The sequence below is a fragment of the Venturia canescens genome, chromosome 5, assembly GCF_019457755.1.
Source record: "Venturia canescens isolate UGA chromosome 5, ASM1945775v1, whole genome shotgun sequence".
NCBI classification, from domain to species: Eukaryota; Metazoa; Arthropoda; class Insecta; order Hymenoptera; family Ichneumonidae; genus Venturia; species Venturia canescens.
Genome location: NC_057425.1, coordinates 11,698,522 through 11,718,237, shown reverse-complemented (window position 1 = coordinate 11,718,237; position 19,716 = coordinate 11,698,522). Strand labels below are relative to the sequence as shown.

General features: G+C 44.0%; 1 protein-coding gene across 5 annotated transcripts in view; it reads right to left on the bottom strand.

Annotated features, from left to right (window-relative positions):
* The window catches only part of pnt (pointed), a 135,553-nt gene that overhangs the window by 13,946 nt on the left and 101,891 nt on the right, over window positions 1-19,716 (bottom strand). For 4 of the 5 annotated variants that reach the window (XM_043419062.1, XM_043419061.1, XM_043419064.1 and 1 more), the window contains 2 exons: window positions 13,867-14,070; window positions 11,449-11,748 (listed from right to left, as the gene is read on the bottom strand). In XM_043419062.1, coding sequence (XP_043274997.1) covers window positions 11,449-11,748; window positions 13,867-14,070 — 504 coding nt within the window. The remainder of the gene's footprint in view (window positions 1-11,448; window positions 11,749-13,866; window positions 14,071-19,716) is intronic. The other variant, XM_043419063.1, reaches the window with a different exon arrangement.

Below are 19,716 nucleotides of genomic sequence, written 5' to 3'. Positions count from 1 at the left end.
CCGTAGAGATCACGCACCGATGCAAAATTCATTTCTTTATCGCCCATTTTTCTATGACAAAACTTGATTTTTCCATTTTTTTTAACAACTGTTATCGATTAGTAAGGAATCGTGGATGAAATAAAAACGCTTTGAAAAGTCCAAGTGCAAATTTGCACCTCAAAGAGAGTGTTGCACAGCGATCATGTATATTTTTGACGAGCAAATGTTTCTTTCTCTCCCGTTCCTTATCGATCTCTAAGCCCATCGGTATCGACAGTTTTATGAATAAGTCGTGAGCCGGGATGAGAAAATGCATTAAATTTCCGATTTCAATTATTCTCGTCTCGTGTTAAATGATTGATGAAGGTTTTTGCGGTTCCGTTAATAATAAATAAACAATGCGGATCAGCTTCAACGAAAAAGTGATAAATATTGAAACTTTGGAGACGTTTTATTCAATCGATTGCAGAATTAACTTGGCAGCAGCGATGAAATTTCAGGAGATTTTATTCCGTTGGTTCTTAGTTGAAAATATCGTGGGGTTGGAAAAATTGTACGATGCTGAAGTTTGCAACGCTCGAGTCCAACGAAAGAAGGAAAAAACATTTGGGATTCACCGATTTGTTTATTTCACGGATCGCATCGGTGCAGCTTGAAAAGCTACGAGAATTGAAAATTCGCCAGGGAACGAAATTGGAGAATAACCGGAATTACTGGAGGCTTTTTTCATCATTTCGGTCGGCTCCGAGCGTTGCAAACTTGAGCGTAAAATCGTGGGAAGTCACTGAAACCCAAAATCGTCGCGATTCCCCAAGAATTCCCCCATCGACGACTCGTCCACGATTGAGCACAGCTCCACCGCCTTTGACCTCTGGAATATTCCCAGCACACGTTCGATACACAGTGAACATCAGAGGATACGAAAGTGCGGAGTGAATATCGTTGGGTTTTTTAATAAAACGCGATCGAATCGAAGGACGAGAGAATGGCTCGAGTGGAAAGGAGAGAGCAGAGGGTGGCACGTCCCTCGGAAGGCTCAACCACCTGCTGCCGTGGACGTAGACGCGCGTCTGTATAGCGAGGAGACTGAGTATGAGTGGAAATCGTTTTCTGTATATATGCGAGAAGCATGTACGCCCGTGCATTGAAGTCTTCGTTGCGTGTTTTCATTGCGAGAAACGTAGGAATTAGTGGTGAACATGAGCGTAAACGCATTTTTCCCACGTCTCGTACGCTCCGTACGAGCGTCAGCAGCATCACAATTTTCCCTACCCTTAAAGAGCCCACGCATATACATAAATATACAGATGGATGTATAAATTGCTGTTGTAGAGAGAAAGCACGAGAGAGGATGAGTTTTCTCCGGGGGATTTCCGGCCCGATGCCGCATCTCGCTCGCCGGCGAACCTTCCACCATACTAATGTATACGCACACACCGGCATGTACGAGTGTGTGCGAGGAATTAGTGTTGAGGGTTGCAAACACGCGGACACATGTAGACACGCCGGGTCGGCACTTTGCCCCGCTGGGATGTTATATCGCCCGGAAAAATCTTCCGGTGAAAAGATTTCCTCTTTCATATTTCTTTTTCCATTGCTTTTTTGCTGCCTCGACAATTGCGCGCTCGGTTCTTAACCGTCGAAAAAAACGATTTGGCAGGTTGTATCGAAACTTTGCTTTATTGATCATCGATCCGTATCGATCGTTTCACAACAAACGTTTTTAACGCTTCCTTCGTCCTTACGCGGGAGAACGAGAACCACGAGGAATATCATTTTTCATTGATGCTCGGTACGGAAACGAAAAAAAAAACGAAAAAAAAACGAAAAAAAATTGAAGACAAGAAACTTGGAATCCGCACGGATGCGCGCGGCGATGAAATTTTCAGCTAGGCAAGTTCACGCGGATCTCGTGGAAATCGAAAATTGCTGGAAATACGCACAGCCTGCGGAATAAGAAAAGAATAAGAAAAATAATGTTTTTAGATACCAATGATGTCTTGAGGAAGCCTTGTTACCGCGGTGAAAATCACTTGGGAATGGAAAAAGAAAAACTCTTATTTGAGGTTAACGAGCAATGACGACACAAACGGTGCAAGGTTTGACAACACCACGAGCCAGCTGGTTTAAAACCTAGATATGCGTACGCACATAGATATAGAAAATGGCTCTTGTCACATTTTGCTTGACGGTTTAACAACGAAAGTATTCAAACCGCTGTCATAATATTAAAAATTGATCAATCTCAAAAAATAAGTTACGCATAATTAATTGCGAGAATTAATAGTTTCTTTGATGACGAAAAGAGCAAAAAAGTTTAGTCGCTTTTTTGAATCACGAGTATCGCATGATCTTCCTTAATTTCTGACAATTTTTCCTCCTTTTTCTCGCCCCCCCCCCCCCCCCCTTCTCCGGATCCTTCGAAGTTCCAAAGGCTTCGAACAAACGAATCGAAAAAAAATGAATATTGGCCGAATGGCACGACAGAAAAATGTCCTGTTCGATTTAATAATCAAAAGCGTGACGGCCGTTGATTGTTCACGGGCGAATCGGACAGACATACGTGCCCGTGGTTCACCCACGCACACTCTCTCTCTCTCTCTCTCGTGCGTCGCGCTGGGCCTAGCCTACTTTTTCTGGCTCGTTTTTTTTCCGTGCCTGAAGGATCACGTCGCGCTCGAGTGCGAGTGAGAAAGGACAAAGTTCCTCGTCTAAGGGAACCGGATGCAGCGGAGTCCCCGTGGGGGAGGAGAGGGAGCCGAGTGAGTGAGTGAGACAGAAAGAGAGAGAGAGAGAGAGAGAGAGAGAGAAAAATGAAGGACGAGAAGAGGCAAGGGACGAAAGAGAGCCTCGAGTCCCCGTACGGTGGCTCTCGCACGTGATACACACGGAGGACCGGAAGTGCTCACCTCCCTTCGTCGCCTCGTGCGCCTCATGATTTTCTCTCTTTCTCCTTCCCCTTATTTTCCCCTCGGCCTCTCTCGCGCTCTCCTCTTTTCTGCGTTGTTATAGACGCGTCTTTCTTTTACTTTTGCCCCGACGAGACCAACTCCGGCAGGCAACGAGTCTCGCGATCTGCCCCCCGAGCCCACCGTGCCGTATAGACTTCGGAGAAATTTCACAGCGGAGAGGATACTTCAAAAAGAGCATTTAAAAGAGGCAAAGTCCATTAAATTAACATAAAATGTGGAAGATGGTGGAAAATTTAATCACGAAACTATAAGCTTTGTGGAAAATAACGATTGAATTGGGCGTAGAGTATTTTTGTGTTACTTGAATTTCGAAAATCTACAAATTTTTGTTCCCAAGCGCGTGCGTGAATGAGAAAAAAAACACTACGAATTAATTTGACCGCGTGCGCGTCTACTGCTTCTGATGAAAGGGGAAAAACGGAGATATTCCTTTTTCCAAGACGCGCAGCAGCACGTGCCAGACAATAGAAATTCAATAGTACAGGAAGATCGGATGAAGCCTCTGAAAAATTCATCACAATCGAGCTCTTCGGGAGAGCGAGAAGTTTGAGTGCTCGCATCGCACTTCTCGATGGGGGTATACGTACGAAAAGTATTCTCGATGAATGATCGAACAAGAATATCCTTCCGCGTTGGGCTAGGCCGAACGATCTCTGAACATTCGGGGGAGGAAAAATCTCCAATCTTGCCAGTTGCTCCGGTTCCGTTGCTGGGACATTCGTTTATTCTTCCAGATGATTCAAAAGGGATAGAAAAACTCCGGCGATGTGAAGTTATCGAATGAAATCGTGGAGTCGAATGTGCTCAATCAAGTTCTTCGATTCGAGATTGAAAAAAGTGTCTCAAAACTCCGGATATAAAGATTCGCCAAAATCTTTGAGATTTTTGAGAAAGATCGTGCGCGTCACACTCGCGATTCAAAAACGCAACGGAACTTTTTCGCTCTTTTCGTGATCGAAGAAAGGGTCGTGCTTTGAGGAGTCGAAAATAGTCTAAAATTGTTCTCAAAGTTTGAAGGAGAGGGTAGAAAATTTGAAAATCGTTGGGGCGAGTTGCTCTGTGTACATAAAATAAAATGTACACGCAGGGGGGCTTCGAGGAGAATTGTCGAGGGTACGGTAGCTCGAGAAACATCATACGACCCCCAACTCAGGTAAATATATGATTGAGGATTAAGGTGGGAGGAGGAGAAATGAAAGATGCGAGAGTGGAAGGAAATAAAGAGCGAGGAATCTACGATACACAGGAAAATAGAGAGGCAAAGGTTGGGGAGAAGAGCGGTGCGTTGGTTCCGTTTTTGGCGCAGGTTGTATTCATCCGTTCGTTTCATTCATAACGTTCGTAAATATAGGTATAGACATAGACAGGGACATGTGGAGACGCGGTTGCTACTGGGCTCGAGCTAAGAGTCTTCTTCCTTTCTCGTCACTTTTTTCTCTCCTTTTCTCTCCGCGTCTCGTCGTCGGGCGAGCGCACTTTACAAAACACATCGTCTCGTTTGGCACTCACGACACGTCCCGATGGCACATGCTTGCGTTCGTGTGGTATCGTCATTTCGTAGAGGCCGCGAGGAAGCCTTTTGTGTTCCTTGGGGTACACGAGACGAAATTTCATTTTCCATATCTAGTCGCGGCCAGATAAGATGAAGGAAAAATAGCAGCGGACCGCGGGTGCGAGGAGCGTTTGGGAGTGTTTTCATCCCGCGTCAACGGAGATGAAAAAAAAATCGAAATTTTCTAAAACTTTGAAAATGAAAGCGAAAAACCGAGTTTTCGTACGCGCGACGGAGGAGCAGCTTCGTCGTATTTTTTCTGCTTCTCCACGCCCGAAGCCTGCTTGTGCGATGAATCTTCATTCATAAAGCAGTGCGAGGGAGCCCTTGCCGCAGTGGTTTTTGGTTGCTCAATATACCTTCTTTTTCTCTATAGAGACACAGAGACGTTGAGTGAGGAAAAAACGAGACGGAGCCCAAGAGGAGGAGGCCCGGAGCCGCTGCTGCTGCCGGTGGCGAACACGGCTCGCGTTACAACCGGAAGCTGGAAGCAAGGCAAGAGATAGAAGGGGACAAGGGTGTGGCAAAAGGGCAAATGAGAAGGGGAGGAGGAGGGCTCCTACCCCAATAATATACTCGAGAAAAAAGCGGCCCAGATAAGCTTCGCATCGTGCATTCTCGTATATGTACGAACAAGTATACCTATATAACGTGCTCGAGTGCTCCTCCCTTAACGCACTCTTAATGTGCCCCCTCGAGGCATTGTTGCTCATTTGGTAGACGAAGAAAGGGCACCGATGGAAAGAGACAAATTCACGAAGAAAAGAATGATAGGAGGAGTGAACGGGAATTGAAAAACACGCGGACACACGAAGGAGGAAAAAATCAGGCAAAGATAGAGCTCGGATAGAGCGAAGGGAGGAAGTTGGAAGGACGAGAAGTGAGCAGATGCACGCGTCGAGCGTTGAGCTCATAGAATACGTACCGCGTGAATGTACACAGGGGACGAACTTGTCGAGCTACTCGAGCACATAATAAATATACGTTGAAGGGGAGTGAAGCTTGGGGAGGAATGCATCCCTTCTTCGAGCTCGAGAGGCTGTGCGTTCTTCGCGAACCACGTGCCGTCATTTCAGTTTCACCAATCAAAGCGAGAAATGCGATCGGGGCTGGCACACGGACCGGATTCCGAAGAGGTGCGACGAGGCAAAGATTTTCGCAAATGTCGAGTCCGTTGACGCATGAAATACCGGAAAAATGAAGTGTTATTGGGGCGAATTTGGGAGGGAGTTTTGTTCCTCAGGAGCTCGTAACGATGCGATTATACGTTTTATTGGGTTTATTCAAATCCGTGGATTGTGGCGAACCTGAGAAACGGACAATGAAATACGAAATGGATGCTGTTTCGAATATTTCGTTACTCGCCTACCGTTTCTTTTGTTGGGCTATCACGATTGTTATTCCGCTTCGAACAAGTCTCCGTTCATTATAATTTTCTCCTTATTTTTTTCTCTTTATTTTAATAAAATTCATATTTGAGGCCCCTTGCGTCGACGCTCCGTGCCGAAGGCTCGTTTTATCATCGATACACGATACGCGAGAAATATTAAGTGGATTCATACACCACGGGGAGCGGAGAATAAGAGAAGGAGAAAGAACGAGGGACGGAGAGAGAAAGCTCGATCGAAATGCACAGCGCGCAACTTGGATAACTCGAGGTTATGAGCCACCGCGGTTCGGCGAAGCGAGAATAAGAGAGAGAGAGAGAGAGAGAGAGAGAGAGACGCTCTTAAGGGAGAAAGAAAGATACGAAATGTAATGTATACCCTCGAAAAATATCGCGGATCGCTCGCTCTCCGTCTTGCCGACAGATTGACAAACCTTACGCCGATAATGGCAATCGCGCGTTCGCTCTCGCCGCGATCTGAGACAAAAGTTCAATCGCAGGAGCGAGAACGATTTTGAGAGAGAGAGAAATAAAAAAAAAGACAGACCCATTTTTGGCGAGTTTTTAGCCGCCTCAACATTCATAAAATCATCGTCTGCGAGAAGGAACACGCACCTATTAAAATATAACGTCTTCGCATCGTGTCGCGTGCGTGCGATTTTACGCGTACGTGATGCGAGCCTACAATGTCCGATGCGTGACGACGCCAGGGGGAGCTCCTCTTTATCATGCCAACTTCGCTACTTGAGTCTCTGACCAGACGCTCGCGAACGTGGCAACGGAAAATTTCGTCCCGGCGAATCAGTTTTTTGGCACACAAATAATGGAGAATATTCTGTTGACAAAAAAGTCACTGAATCCTGATGCAAAAATGTCGTTTAATTTTTCTTCAAATTTCTCCAGCCCTTCAATTTGTTTATTTTCGATTCGGTTCTGTTGAGTTTTCGATACGACTCGCCTACAAATTTACCGAATTTCCAGCAGTTTCAGCGTTCCAGTCGAGAAGAATAGTCTGAAGAACATTCTCACCAAATATCATAAAATCTTTAAACGCGATTATCTCAGAATCGTCTTTTTTTAAATAAAAAACTATTAACCCGATCCATACCAAATTTATACCACTTTTTTTTATAATAATAATAGCTATAGAGCCTGGACGAAGGATTTCGTATTTTGTTGGAAAAAAAGTCGTAACAAAAAAACCGAAAATTTAGGACCTCAAAAAATGAATTTTTTGTTAAAACTGTCGCCATTTTTTTAAAATCAACATTTTTACCAATCCTTCGTCCAGGCCCGAGCTAGCGTTATAATAAATGAGTGGTACAAATTTGGTGTGGATCGGATCAATAGTTTTTTAGTTATCATGTCCATCACAACTGGATGCTAAAAAAAAGGTGCAACTGGAATACAGCTGGAGTTGGGCCATTTTGAGAAATTTTTCGATGAATGTCGTTTACAGTTTTCCAATAAACATTTATTTTCTTGTGTAAAAAAAAAAAATCAAGAAAATCACGTTTTTTCGTTCGCTGCAAGTGTGTACACAAAAGGCCTTGAAAAATTCATAAGAATATAAAAAATTCGTGTTTTCCTCATAAAAAAAGAAATCTCATTGACATGAGTGGAGCGTTCCAAGGTGCGGGGCCCGAAAGCGAGTTGACATACGGCTCGCAAAATAACACTGTAGATTCCGAGGAGTTCGGTATATAGAGAACGAGGGTCTAATGAGCGAGAGTTTTGGAGTAGCGAATACGAGAAAGAGCTTCAACGTGATTTGGTGAGTGAGGAAGAAAGAGAAAATGTGGAGAGTAAGACGAAGAAGTTAGCGAGGCATTACGCGCGATACATAACGCAGAGCGTAACGGTACACAGAAGGCAAGCAGAAATAATGAGTCTATTACGATTTGGTACTTATGAGTAGAGATATTATGGTCGAGGAACGCACACATGAAAGAAAAAAGGTCGGTCCGACGGTGTGCGGATAGTCATTGGAAATGAAAAGTAGCAAGAAAAACGTCACCAAAGTTATAATAACGCGGGAGTGTAGCAACGAGTCGCGCATGCAGCGAGTCCGCGAAGTAAAGTCCCTTCTCTCGTGTTTCCTCCGCTGTTACAATAATTATCTACCTCCCACACTGGTCCGCGAGTTCATGAATAAAAGAATAAAAAAATAATAATAAAAGAGTGAAAAACGCCTCGAGGGCGATAAATAACATTGGTAGTTTCGATTCTGCTCTGGCACAATCGTTATCATTCTGATTTTCTGTAGCCTCGCGAGAGTTTAAAGCTCAAAATCTCATCGCATAAATCGCGTTCTCGTTCGCGCTCGTACGACCATACAGCTTTGTTACGAGCTCTATAATTATGCATTTTTATTGTTGTTCGTTAAAATGCGATACAAATAGCGAGTATCTCGCTCTCTCTCTCTCTTCTTCTTCTTCTTCTCGCTCGCTTGTTAAACGCCCGGACGCTTGTGGCGTGATAACACAATCCAACATTAACGGCGACGTCGAAAGAGACGATTTACCAAGAATCATATACGACGCGGCATGAATCATGCCTGCGATCTAATTTATAATTGGGTAAAAATCAAACGCAACAATCCACCGTAATACCGCAGCTCGCGTTGCCATAGCAGAGGCTCTATCGTCCGCACCGGAAGTGGGACACTCTTTTCTCCGTCGTCCTTCAATCCCTATTTATTTTCCTCGGAATCCTTCTCTCAAGGTAAATCATGCCCGAAGGATCGTATTTTATGGGTGTCTGAACTGTCTCGATTTTTACTTCCCAATTCAAAGCATTACCACTCTAAATTAATGTCAGTTATTAATTCAAAATTCCAGAGCAAAAATACTCAAGTTTCTTACGCAAAAAATATCGCATTGGAGAGCGCAAAGGGAAATGGATAAAGAAAAAAGTATCAATAAAACGACAGAAGGCTGCGACAGGAATGAGCCAAGCGAAGAAGAAACAAAATGCAGAAATAAGCGAATGTGAGGTTTTACGAGTACTCATTACCAATTTCGTTCAATCTTTATTACTAGTAAGACAATCGCCTCGAATTTTTTCCCAAACCTTCATTATATACTTCATTGTTATTGCGTGTACTTTTTCAAAAACTCGTAAGAAGCTTTCATTCGTTAAATGGAAAGATTTTAACGCAAAGCCCCTGCTGTGACTCTGTGTATTTTTCTTCATATTTAAGCACGTTCGTCTAAATAATCGATAAGACGAAAAATTTGATACGCGTGTCCAGTCGTCTATTTATGGAAGCTCTGTGGAAATTTCAAGACTTTCTTAATAAAATCGTTTCGTGCATGAACTACCTTAAAGTAAACACCATTTGCAGCGAATAATAGGTTCGCTGGAAGGAGATCGAAGTGATTTTGGGCGAGGATTCCGAGTCGCTCTTTAATTTTGCGCAGCTTAAAATTGCGCAATTTTGCTGAACTCTGCCTCCGCAGGAACGATGATTGCGCAACTCGCGTCAAAAGAGGAAAGTTATTCGTGTAAATTCCTAAATAGAATGATCCGCGTTGGATGACTGAATTGAATGAAATGAATGGCAATGGTGTTTGGACACAAAGAGAGTGAAATTTAGCGGGGGAAGGTTCGTGAACTAAGAAATTGCATTGATCCTGAGCGCGTGCGTGGTTCGTTCATTCGCGCAACGAGGACCACCGCGAAGAATCAAAGTGAACGCAAGAATGGCGTCCTCGGGGAGTCGGCCCGTTGTGATTCGAGTCCGCACGCAGAGCAATATCCACATGCATTTGTTTCAGTGTATATTTAACGATTTGCACACACAGAGAGCGAGAGCAAGACAGCGTTACAGCCGCAGCACGCGAGTAACAACGGATCATCTCCATTGTCCGCGGCGGAGCGTGCAAAAAACGCAGCAGGCAGCGCGAGGACTAGACAGAACTGTTGCGATCGCGTTCGCTCTCCTGTCCTGGCTTTCCCTCGTTCACTAACAACAGCAACGACGATGACGACGACGACGACGACGACGACGAGCAACAACGATCGCGCGGTAAACACGGTCACCAGAAACCGCGGCGTGGCTATCTATGAATAGCTCTTTCTGTTGATGCTTCGCGCTTCGGTTGCCTCGTTGCTTACTTTGTATGACGCAATGAAAATATATTCTATACGTATTTACACACGCATACACGCTTGCCTAATTGTTGCCAATGCCCAACTCCTCCGTGACACGTGCAGCTATTTCGCCAAATAATCATTTTCGCCAAATCATTTTTCCTCCTTCCCATTATCCCGAGGCAATAAAGCTATGGTAAAACGCGTCTAATGATGATTGCTCCACGAGCGTATATACAAATATTACGTGACATTTTTACCCGATTCCATTCCAGTTGTGAGTTTAACTCCATTCTCTTTACATTCCAAGCATCCTTTTTGTCAGCATTTGCTTACCGAATCTTCGAGTTTTCATTGCTCGAATACAACGAAATTTCGCAGGAACAGTGCCCCGATCTTGGCGACCAATTGGGCCTACGAAGGGCTGCTTTTTTGCTACTTTTCTTGACACGCACGACGAATTAAACCGACGAAAACGAGGACAAAATTTAGGGGGGAGTGGACTCATTCCGGACGCAGGTTAAATACGGACACCACACAACATCTTTGCATTCCGAAACCCTCGCTTTCACACCCTTGAACTCGTGCGATAGCCCCATCGATGTTCAGTGTACTCACATTCTTCGAGGCGTGAAGCGATTCGTTTTCTTCGAGGTGAGACCGATCATAAAATCAAAGTTAATGAAACAATGGGATAAACGGTTTCAATGTTATTAAAAAATTAATTCAATATCCTTGTTCCATGCGCAAGAATCACTAACGCAGTTCAAACTCGGGCTTGCCCTGGCTGTTTTTGAATTATTTATTGATTTGTGAAGTTTCGCAGTTTGGGATTATTTCTAACGGTCTGTTTGGGGGAATTTCGGACGTTCTGCTCTCACCCCGAATCGATTGATTTTTTAAAAATTTCAGTAACGTCGTAAAAACATAAGAAAAAAAAGACGAACGTGTACGATATCGAGTGCGTAAATGTAGCGGTGAACGATGTGAGAAAAAAAAAGTTATTTTTGCTTTGAAAAATATGAAAATTCGGCATCCGAAGAGTGGATTATGCGAATCGAGTGTGAAAAGCGGGCTCACAAAGTTGCACGAGCGAAAGTACGAGTCGAAAAAAATGTGTTTGCGATGTGTGCAGCAATTTCTAATGCAATCTAGATTCAGCCCAAGGGCCGTCCGGAATTACCCCGAGGTTCGGGCTAAACCCGAATTTTACGGAGTCTTATTATTGGCAAATATCTAACAATTGTTTCATCCATTTGTTCAAATTTACATCGTAAACAAGATATCAAGGAATAGAGCAGATGGAAAATTTATTTTTTCATTTCAATTTGCTTCAGGCGGTCGGTATTTCGCCAATTTCCCCTAGCGGAGTTGGGTGACAGCGAATATTTTCGTTCCATCCAACGCTTCGAACTCGGAGTCTACGAATATGTTTAAGCTTGAATGGAAAGGTAACTCACCGTCGTTGTGATAAGATCTGGGAGTCAATGAAGCCGGTACGGATGGAAGTGGCTGTTGAATCGAAGCCTGAGATGGTGTATTTCTCGGAACGGCGCCGCCAGACGAGGAAGTCGTCGAGGTTGTGGAGCTCGCCGGCGTTGCCGGACTCTTGTGTTCCGGGGTCGGTACCGAATTGTTCGCGGGGTTATTCTGCTGCTGTTGTTGCTGATAGCCGAGAAAATCACCGAGATCCGGTACGCAAACGCTCTCGTAAAGATTGGCGGGCATGTTTTCCAGCGACGCCTTCTCGACTTCGTCTTCTGGATGAAAGAGAGCCAGCAATGAGAAACAAGAAAAAATAGAGAAATCAGGTTGCGTCGAGTACGATTTTCTTTTTTTTTAAAAAATGATTTTTGCTGCGTCGTCGTCGCAACAGGATGAATTGCGATCGCGCGGTGCTCACTTTCCTCATTTCCGTTTTCGTGCCGCGCGCGCACCGAACAGGCGAGAAATCGAATTCTGGTGTGCGGCGGCGCGCCTAGCCGGAGCAGCATGCCAAAAGGAACGAAAAATTGCAACTTCTCGTGTCCGAGTGCGAAAATCCGGTATTGCAAAGTTAGTCCGTTTTCATTATTCGCGTTCCGACCACTTTTGCTTTGCTTTTTCATCGCTCTAATCGCACGAATCTCATCGTTGCATGACCAACCGAGTGATTCGGTTTTTCAAAGTCTTTTCTACACTCCTTTCCCCGTGGCAGTGCGTCGAAAATTGTGAGAAAACTCGATCTTTCGTCGTCTCAAATTTCACTGCGGAATCGCGGGATCGTCCACTCGAAGCTGCCCCGCGGTCGCGAGGCTACAAATCTCGCTGCGACCCTAAAACTGTCGCGAACGACAAAATTAATTGGCAAACGGGGTGCAATGCGCCACTCACGAGCCCCATTTTCCGGAGTGCTTCGGCTCACGTGACCAATCGAAAGACACAATAAAAGAGAATATCAATGATAATAATGAGAATAATGCGAGGCGAGCGCGGGTGTTCGAAAAACCGCTTGAGTGGCCGAACGCGCGATGCTTCGGGAGTCTCAATTCACTCCGGCAAAGGCACAGGACATCCGGAGTTGGAGTTTCTATGGCGGGCCTCTTATTTTTTCCCTTTTTTTATATTTCTTCCTCCCCCTCGAGCCAGCCTACTCTCGTCTTTCCCGGGTGTTCCGCTAAATAAAAACCTCCAGACTGAATTCAACTCCTCGAGATCGAGGGCGTATGGCCCGTGTGTCTAGCGTCTCATTGTCCACCTTAAAGGTGCCTGCGTTTCATACGCGCGTATGTGCACCGTCTAATTCTCAGCATTCTTCGATCTACCTGCCCCTCGACGCGGGCTATTTTACGGAAACACGATATGTTTCGGCCCCTTCCAACATTTTACTTCCCTCCCGATCGGCCAGGACGTTCCGCCCTCGCTGTACATCCACGAAATTCGATTTTTCCACAATTTTATTTACTCCTCTGACCCCCGTCGTCGCGAGATCTTTTCATATATCGAGTTTTATTACCGTTCCCATTTCAAAATACGCTGGCAAAATGTGGACTTTCGTTTGCGCGGTGCAGCTCAGTGACGTTTGACGATTCTTCGCAAATTTTTTTTTTTTTTTTTTTTTTACACTTTTTCGGGCTTATTTATTCGAGAATACGTTTTGTGATGGAGTTTGGGTAAAAATGAAACGAAAACGTGAACGCAGACGCGGCCGATATTTTTATTTCCATAAAAACGGTTGCGAGGGCCTGGAAAATCGAAAATTATTAAGCCCTTCAACCCCTGACACTACTGTAACACTATCCAAATCAATGCTGCGTCGATCCAAATACGTACAAATATGTGAACAAGCACACGAGAAGCCTCGCGTATTCGTACTTGACGATGTTTTGGATTGATCGCTTCCGGTCTCTCGGGCTAACCCAGCACAGCTGCTATCGGACGATTCGATCGGGAGCAGCTCACGAGATTTATTGCCTACTGCGCAGTAAAACGCACCCACCGTACTGCTCGGAGAGCCTTAACTACGGATCCTACGTTTGCTCCTCCGCGTTCTATATTTTCGCGAATCTTCAACTCTGGCAACGATTTCTTTTCATATTTTTCGATCCGCCGCACATTTTCAACGCGAAGACAACGAAAGCAACTAAAAGTTGTGACGAAAAACGGACAAGGTTTGATTTCTTTCCGATTACTAGCCAAGTGGCTTCTCGATCGAGTTACGAGTCGATTGATTTTATCGACTGGAGTAATCGCCAGTTTTGTCTAAGCACCTAAAGTCATTTTTTACTGACGAAAAATCCCGCTCGAATGATTATTTTTGTAATCCTCGAACGCACAGATCTCGAGGTTATTTAACACAAAACAATAGAAAAGGTTGGCATGGTTTTTGTGGAACGTACCTTTCTGAAGCATTTCCAAATGCTCCCAGAGAATATCGCCCATGAAGGCGGGAGCACGTGCGAGGAAAGAGTCTTTGCCCATGGCACAGATTTCTTTGCCGGTCATGTGTTGCCAGGGCTGCATGGCTACACCCTCCAGAGAGAATTCCCTGATGGCCCAGTGGATCCAATGGTGAACTGCCTTCTCGGACCACTGTCTCGGGTCTGGAACAACAAAGAGACGCACGATTAGAGATATCGCGCGATAAAGGAGCGCGAACATGAGAAAAATGTGTTTTAAGGAGAGTAGAAAGATTGGAAAGTTATCGCGGCTTCTCCAGGCGATAAGCTTGGAGGGCAATTAAGGTCTGTCATTCATCCGAGGCCAAAACAGATGTTGCCAACGGTAGAGGAACAGAGCAGTGATTTTTTTCGTATCGTTGTCGAGATAACAATAGTGCCCGAGGGAGGAAAAAGCTAAAATGGCAGTCGGTCAAAAGATGGCGACGCGGAGGAAAGAGCTGCGAAGTTGAGCTCGAAAAAATCTTTTCTCGAGAACCGATGGCAAAAGGGTCGAACGCAATGATTTTCGTGACGGGGACAACGCGATAACGATTTTAGTGAGAAACAAAAGCTCGTTGGAAATTCCACCATATTGGCGCGATGTCGATGGGCAACGATACCAAGAAACTCTGGAATGTCCCATTTGAGGTGTGCACGCCCATATTTGCGCTCGTTCGTGCTCGACTCGCGCGACCATTGTTTCGCGGTATCTCGCGGCTTTTTTCGTTTTAAAGTGTGTATAAACGTCTCGGAACGTTTTACGTTGGCACACGATCGTCATCGCGTTGTTCGAGGTGCCGATGCCCTCTGAGCTCCGTCGCCAACGCCTCCGTCTCTCTCCCCTATCCTACATTAATTTTATTCATCCACATACATACGCGCTCTTCGATATATCGCGACGATTCAAATGATTCAGTTAATCGGACTTTAATCGAGCGGAGTTTGTATCAATTGTCTCGCTCGCTCGATGGATTTTCGGCTAATTTTTTCACCGCTCTTCAAAAGGCCAACGAGTTTCATCATTTTCCCTCAACGCCGAGTGTCCCGGATTGAGACATTCGTCATGAAATATTCGAAAATGTCCGCTGATAACGAAAGTTTTTCTAGAAATTTGAATACATCCTACGAAATACGATTGTACACTTGTGATGGGCGGAAAAATCGAAAGTTTCTTTAGATACTCTCGAATCTTTCAACGCGATTATCTCAGAATCGTCTTCTTTCAAAATACCTTTGCGGTGGAGACGGTTACCAAAAAACTATTAATCCGATCGACACCAAATTTAACCCTTAATAGCCACACGGGGTATATTGGACCCCAGCCGTTTTTCGACCGACGATAACAAATAGAAATTTCGAGAAAACGGGACTTGTGGTCACCTCGGTCGACAGTTCGGACCTTTGAGAAGAGAGCCTCATCGTTATTATTTGAAGGGCCCGTTAGTTTAGTTTTGGTAGTCGATCAAGTCAGATCGTGCGAAGATCCGGGGTCCGATCCACCCCAGCGTGACAAATTTAACTAAAAGCGTGATTTTTTAATTGAAAATTATGATTTCAACATAAATTTTTGTGAAAAAAGTCATTTTTCCTGCATTCTTTTCTTTGACATTTTTTTTTAATATTAAAAATAACACGAATAGAATAAAATCGTTATGGTCGTTTCTTAAAGGTTCAAAATACATTCCAGTATTTTTATTTTATTTTTTTTTTTACAGTTTTTCAATTATTTATCATCCCCCAAAGTGAGTGGGGGCACTTCGGACCCCGTGCGTGACTATTACGCCAGAAACTTGAGGTGTGACTAGTAAGGGTTAAACCATACTTATTTATTATAATAATGGCGAGAGCCTGAACGCAGGATTTCGTATTTTGTTGGAAAAAAAGTCGTAACAAAAAAACGGAAAATTGAGCACCTCAAAAAATGAATTTTTTGATAAAACTGTCACAATTTTTTAAAAATCAACATTTTTACAAATCCTTCCTCCAGGCCCGAGCTATTATTATAATAAATAAGTGTAATAATAAGAGTTGGGCCATTTTGAGAAATTTTTCGGTGAAAAAAACTGTACAAGTACATGAACGTATGTACTAATGAACGTCGTTCACAGTTATTCAATAAACATTTATTTTCTTGTCGAAAAAAAATCAAGAAAATCACGTTTTTTCGCTCGCTGCAAGTGGATGTAAGGCCATAATGACGCAAATGGAATAAAAATACAATTAGTCCGTCCGGAATCCCCCACGTCGCGATATATTTCGTCAGAAGCATTGTTTTTCCCCGAGTCGGAGATTCGATCGCGACACAATGTAGTGCAATGTACACACTCTCGGTAACTCATTAAGTATCACGCTCTCCCTCTCGCTCTACACAATCTATCCGCATGTTGACGGTCATTCATTATCACGTAACAATTTTTCTCGTGTATATCTCGGTTAGGGATTCGTCACGCTACAGGTCACGATGCTCGGTAAATCGATGGGAGAAACGACACGTAGAAAAGGTTTTTTTTCTCTGCGCATATCGCAGGAACATCATGAATCACGAATGCGCGGGAAACAAACCCGTTCGCGCATTTCGGGACTGTTTTCCGGGCAGAAATTTCAAGCCTCTTTTTTCAACTTCGAAGCACGCTACTTTGCTATCGGGAATTTCGAGCACTGTCGAAACTACCGGGGCGCGATGACAGGGAGTACAAAAACTGAGAATTTTTAGTTTGTTCTCAAATGAATCAAACACAACGCAATTTCGATGAAGCTTATTTTCCCTGAATTATTCGAAGGAAATCGAACGGAAAAAGCGAATTAGAAAAAATTCTTTGACAAAAAGATATTGCCAATTTGAAAAATGAGGGAAAAAATGAAAAGAAAATTCGACACTCGGAACCAGCCATTTCCACCGTAAAAGTTTTTATTTTCCATAAAAAACTTGACGAAATTGACTGAGACAAAGAAATGGGAAAACTTGCTTCCCCGAATGTCGAACTCGAGCGCAAGACCGTCGAAGAGCGGGGGTGAGAGGAACTCCAGAACAGTCATGTCCACGAAGGTATAACCAAAAAACGCAAAGAGTGGTTTTTGCGGTGTACGCAGACGTTCTCGTCTCACCTCGTGAACGCACGCAGCACGTATCCTAAAACAGAGATAAATCGACGCGCACACACATCGCGTCGGCGTGTACAATAGCGTGGAGTACGTAACGTGTGTAGAGCGCGAGTGAAGCGAGCGGAGTCGTGCGAACAAAGGGACTCGGGGGATCGCCGCGATTCGGATGAAGGCCTTTTATGAATGGAAGAGAGCGCGCGCTCTCCGGGACTAGGCAAAGTACGAAACGAACGAAAAACGTGTGGCATGAGACACACGTACGGGAACGTACGTCCGTACTGTGAGTGCGAATTGTAATGAAAAACGTAAAATTCTTGTAAACGGCAAAATTCTTCCGTCTTTGAACCTTAAAAAATGCAGAAATTTCCACGTTCTCGTGTTCCAGGGGAAATCAACTTTGAGCGCAACAAAAATTCGATTATTCGGGAATCGGAAAGTTTCAATCGTTCATCCTATTCGTCGAGAGTCGAGTTTTCGCGCCTTCTCAACGCTTCCGATCGACTTTCGTCCGTCGAGATCCGGTGCACGCGAAGTATTTTGTGAAATTTTCAAAAATCCTCAACTCGGAGGTCTTACGAACGAGAATCCAACGATAAAGGAGAGAGAAAAAGAGCGAGAACGTGGCTGGTGATCGAACGCATGCAGACACGTGTGTTTTGATGTGTGCGTGCGACGAGACAGATCAAAGGACACCGCCAATGTTTGAGGATCGCGCCGATGTTTGTTCAACTTATTCCTTCCCAGCATTGTTAACAGACTCTTATGAGACTCCTCAGAGTTCTCACTGCTCTCTCATCACAGGCTCATTTTCACCTTCGCCACATCCCCCCATTCGTATCTCCCTCTCGCTCTCTTTTTCTTTATTTTTTGTGTGTGTTTTTGAGAAAATTCTCTTTCCTTATCTGACGCGGAGATATGCCAATACAGCATGCTGCGCGAGGCACGAGATAATCTCGGCACGTTTAACAGGTGTTCGGAGACTCCGCGAGAGAGTGACACTTCTTTTCTCATTCTTTATTTGACGAGAGGAAAGAGGGGGAGAAAAATAAAACGGTACAAGTTTGATATTTACTGAAATTTGGTCAGCCGAAACTGTCTTCGACGTTCTTTTCTTATTCACTCTCGCCGGGCTGGAGGCAACGAGTGCGAGAGATCGTGTCGCGCGGAGCCGCTCGTGGCACGTTAGGAAACGATTGAATTTTCCAATATTCGTTAAAATCGGATTGAAAGTTTTTTTTTTTTTTTTTTTTTTTTTTTAAATTTGTAAACTCACAATGTTTGGATCGCTGGTTTGGCGATGTTACGGAAAATTGACGAGACCGCAATGAGATGTTTGACGCCAAAACGCTTTTTTCAGGCACCGAAAAATCGCGTCACTCGAAAAAGAGATTCAGCTGCGTGACCCGGCGTCGTGCGTTCGGGGCGCCCAAGCAGCTGCTCATTTCCTTATAATTTCGATTCCCTTAATCGACGGACAGTGCGTGTATTTCCAAAAATGACGAAGCGATAAAACAGGAAAAATTGCTCAATAAAAATGTGTTATCGCTCGTCGAATTCGCTATTTATTCGCGGATAACGAAACAGCTGATGCGTGCCATGCGTTTTAGCGGTTCGCCGCAGCAAGATTGCGCTAGCGGGATCGGCAGGTCCAAAAACTTCAGCGGACCTTTTCTGATAAGCTGAGCAACGGCGCAGCAGGTGTCACGACTCTATTCCACCCGGACCAGGTATAAGCGAGGAGGGAATAAAGAGCAAAAAATCAAAGCTCCGAAACGCGCGCGGGGAGCGCCAAGATTTAGAAATTTGCCAGATCAACAGCTGCCCAGGCCTATTCTGTTCCTCGCAGTGTGTGTGTGTGCGTGCACAGTCGCAATATCTGCACGCTGCCTGCGCCACAGGTGCAGAAGAGGTCGGTCAATAGTACCTGTTGAATACAGCCAGCTTTTTCAACGGCTCACCAATTTCCCCGATTAAAATATGCCTCGTTCGTGAAATAGAAAAAATCCGATAAGATCGCACTCCAAAACTCTAATAATCGGTTTTTTTTTTTAACAATAGCGAAAAGAAGAATTAAATGAAAAATGTGAATTACGAATCCATGGAAGGCGAACCTGTCCAGATATTTCGGGCGGAAATTCCGAGCTTCTTTTTTCGAATTGCCAGCACTAAAACGGATTGAAAATAAACAATGTCATTACGAGTCGTGTGCGAGTGGAATTTTCGAACGCTTTTCAAAGGAATCGCATTTAAAAAAAGAACAAGGAAAAATGACAATTTTGACACAAGTGATTTTTCTAACGGCAAAGTATCGATGGAAAAATGAACGTCGGATCAATGCTTTTGTACATCTTTCTAAAATTTTGGCTCACCAACTTTTCTCACAAATTTTCTGTCATTTATAATATTTATGAAAGAATAATTATAATTGATAGGTCGCGGATTAAGGTAGATCGTGCCCGAATGATCGTATTTTATGAGTGTCTAAATTGCATCGACTTTGACTTCCTAATTGAAGATATTTAATTAAAACTTTAAATTAGTGTCAGAGTTATTAACTCGAAATTGTGAATACATTTTTTCAACTTGTCTTTTCGTGAATGAAATTACAAGCCATTAATTAATCGAGAATCCATTGCTGACCGAACCCGAAATTTCATGGCGAAAATACTAGTTTTTTTTTTTATGCAAAAAATTGCTTTAGAGAGT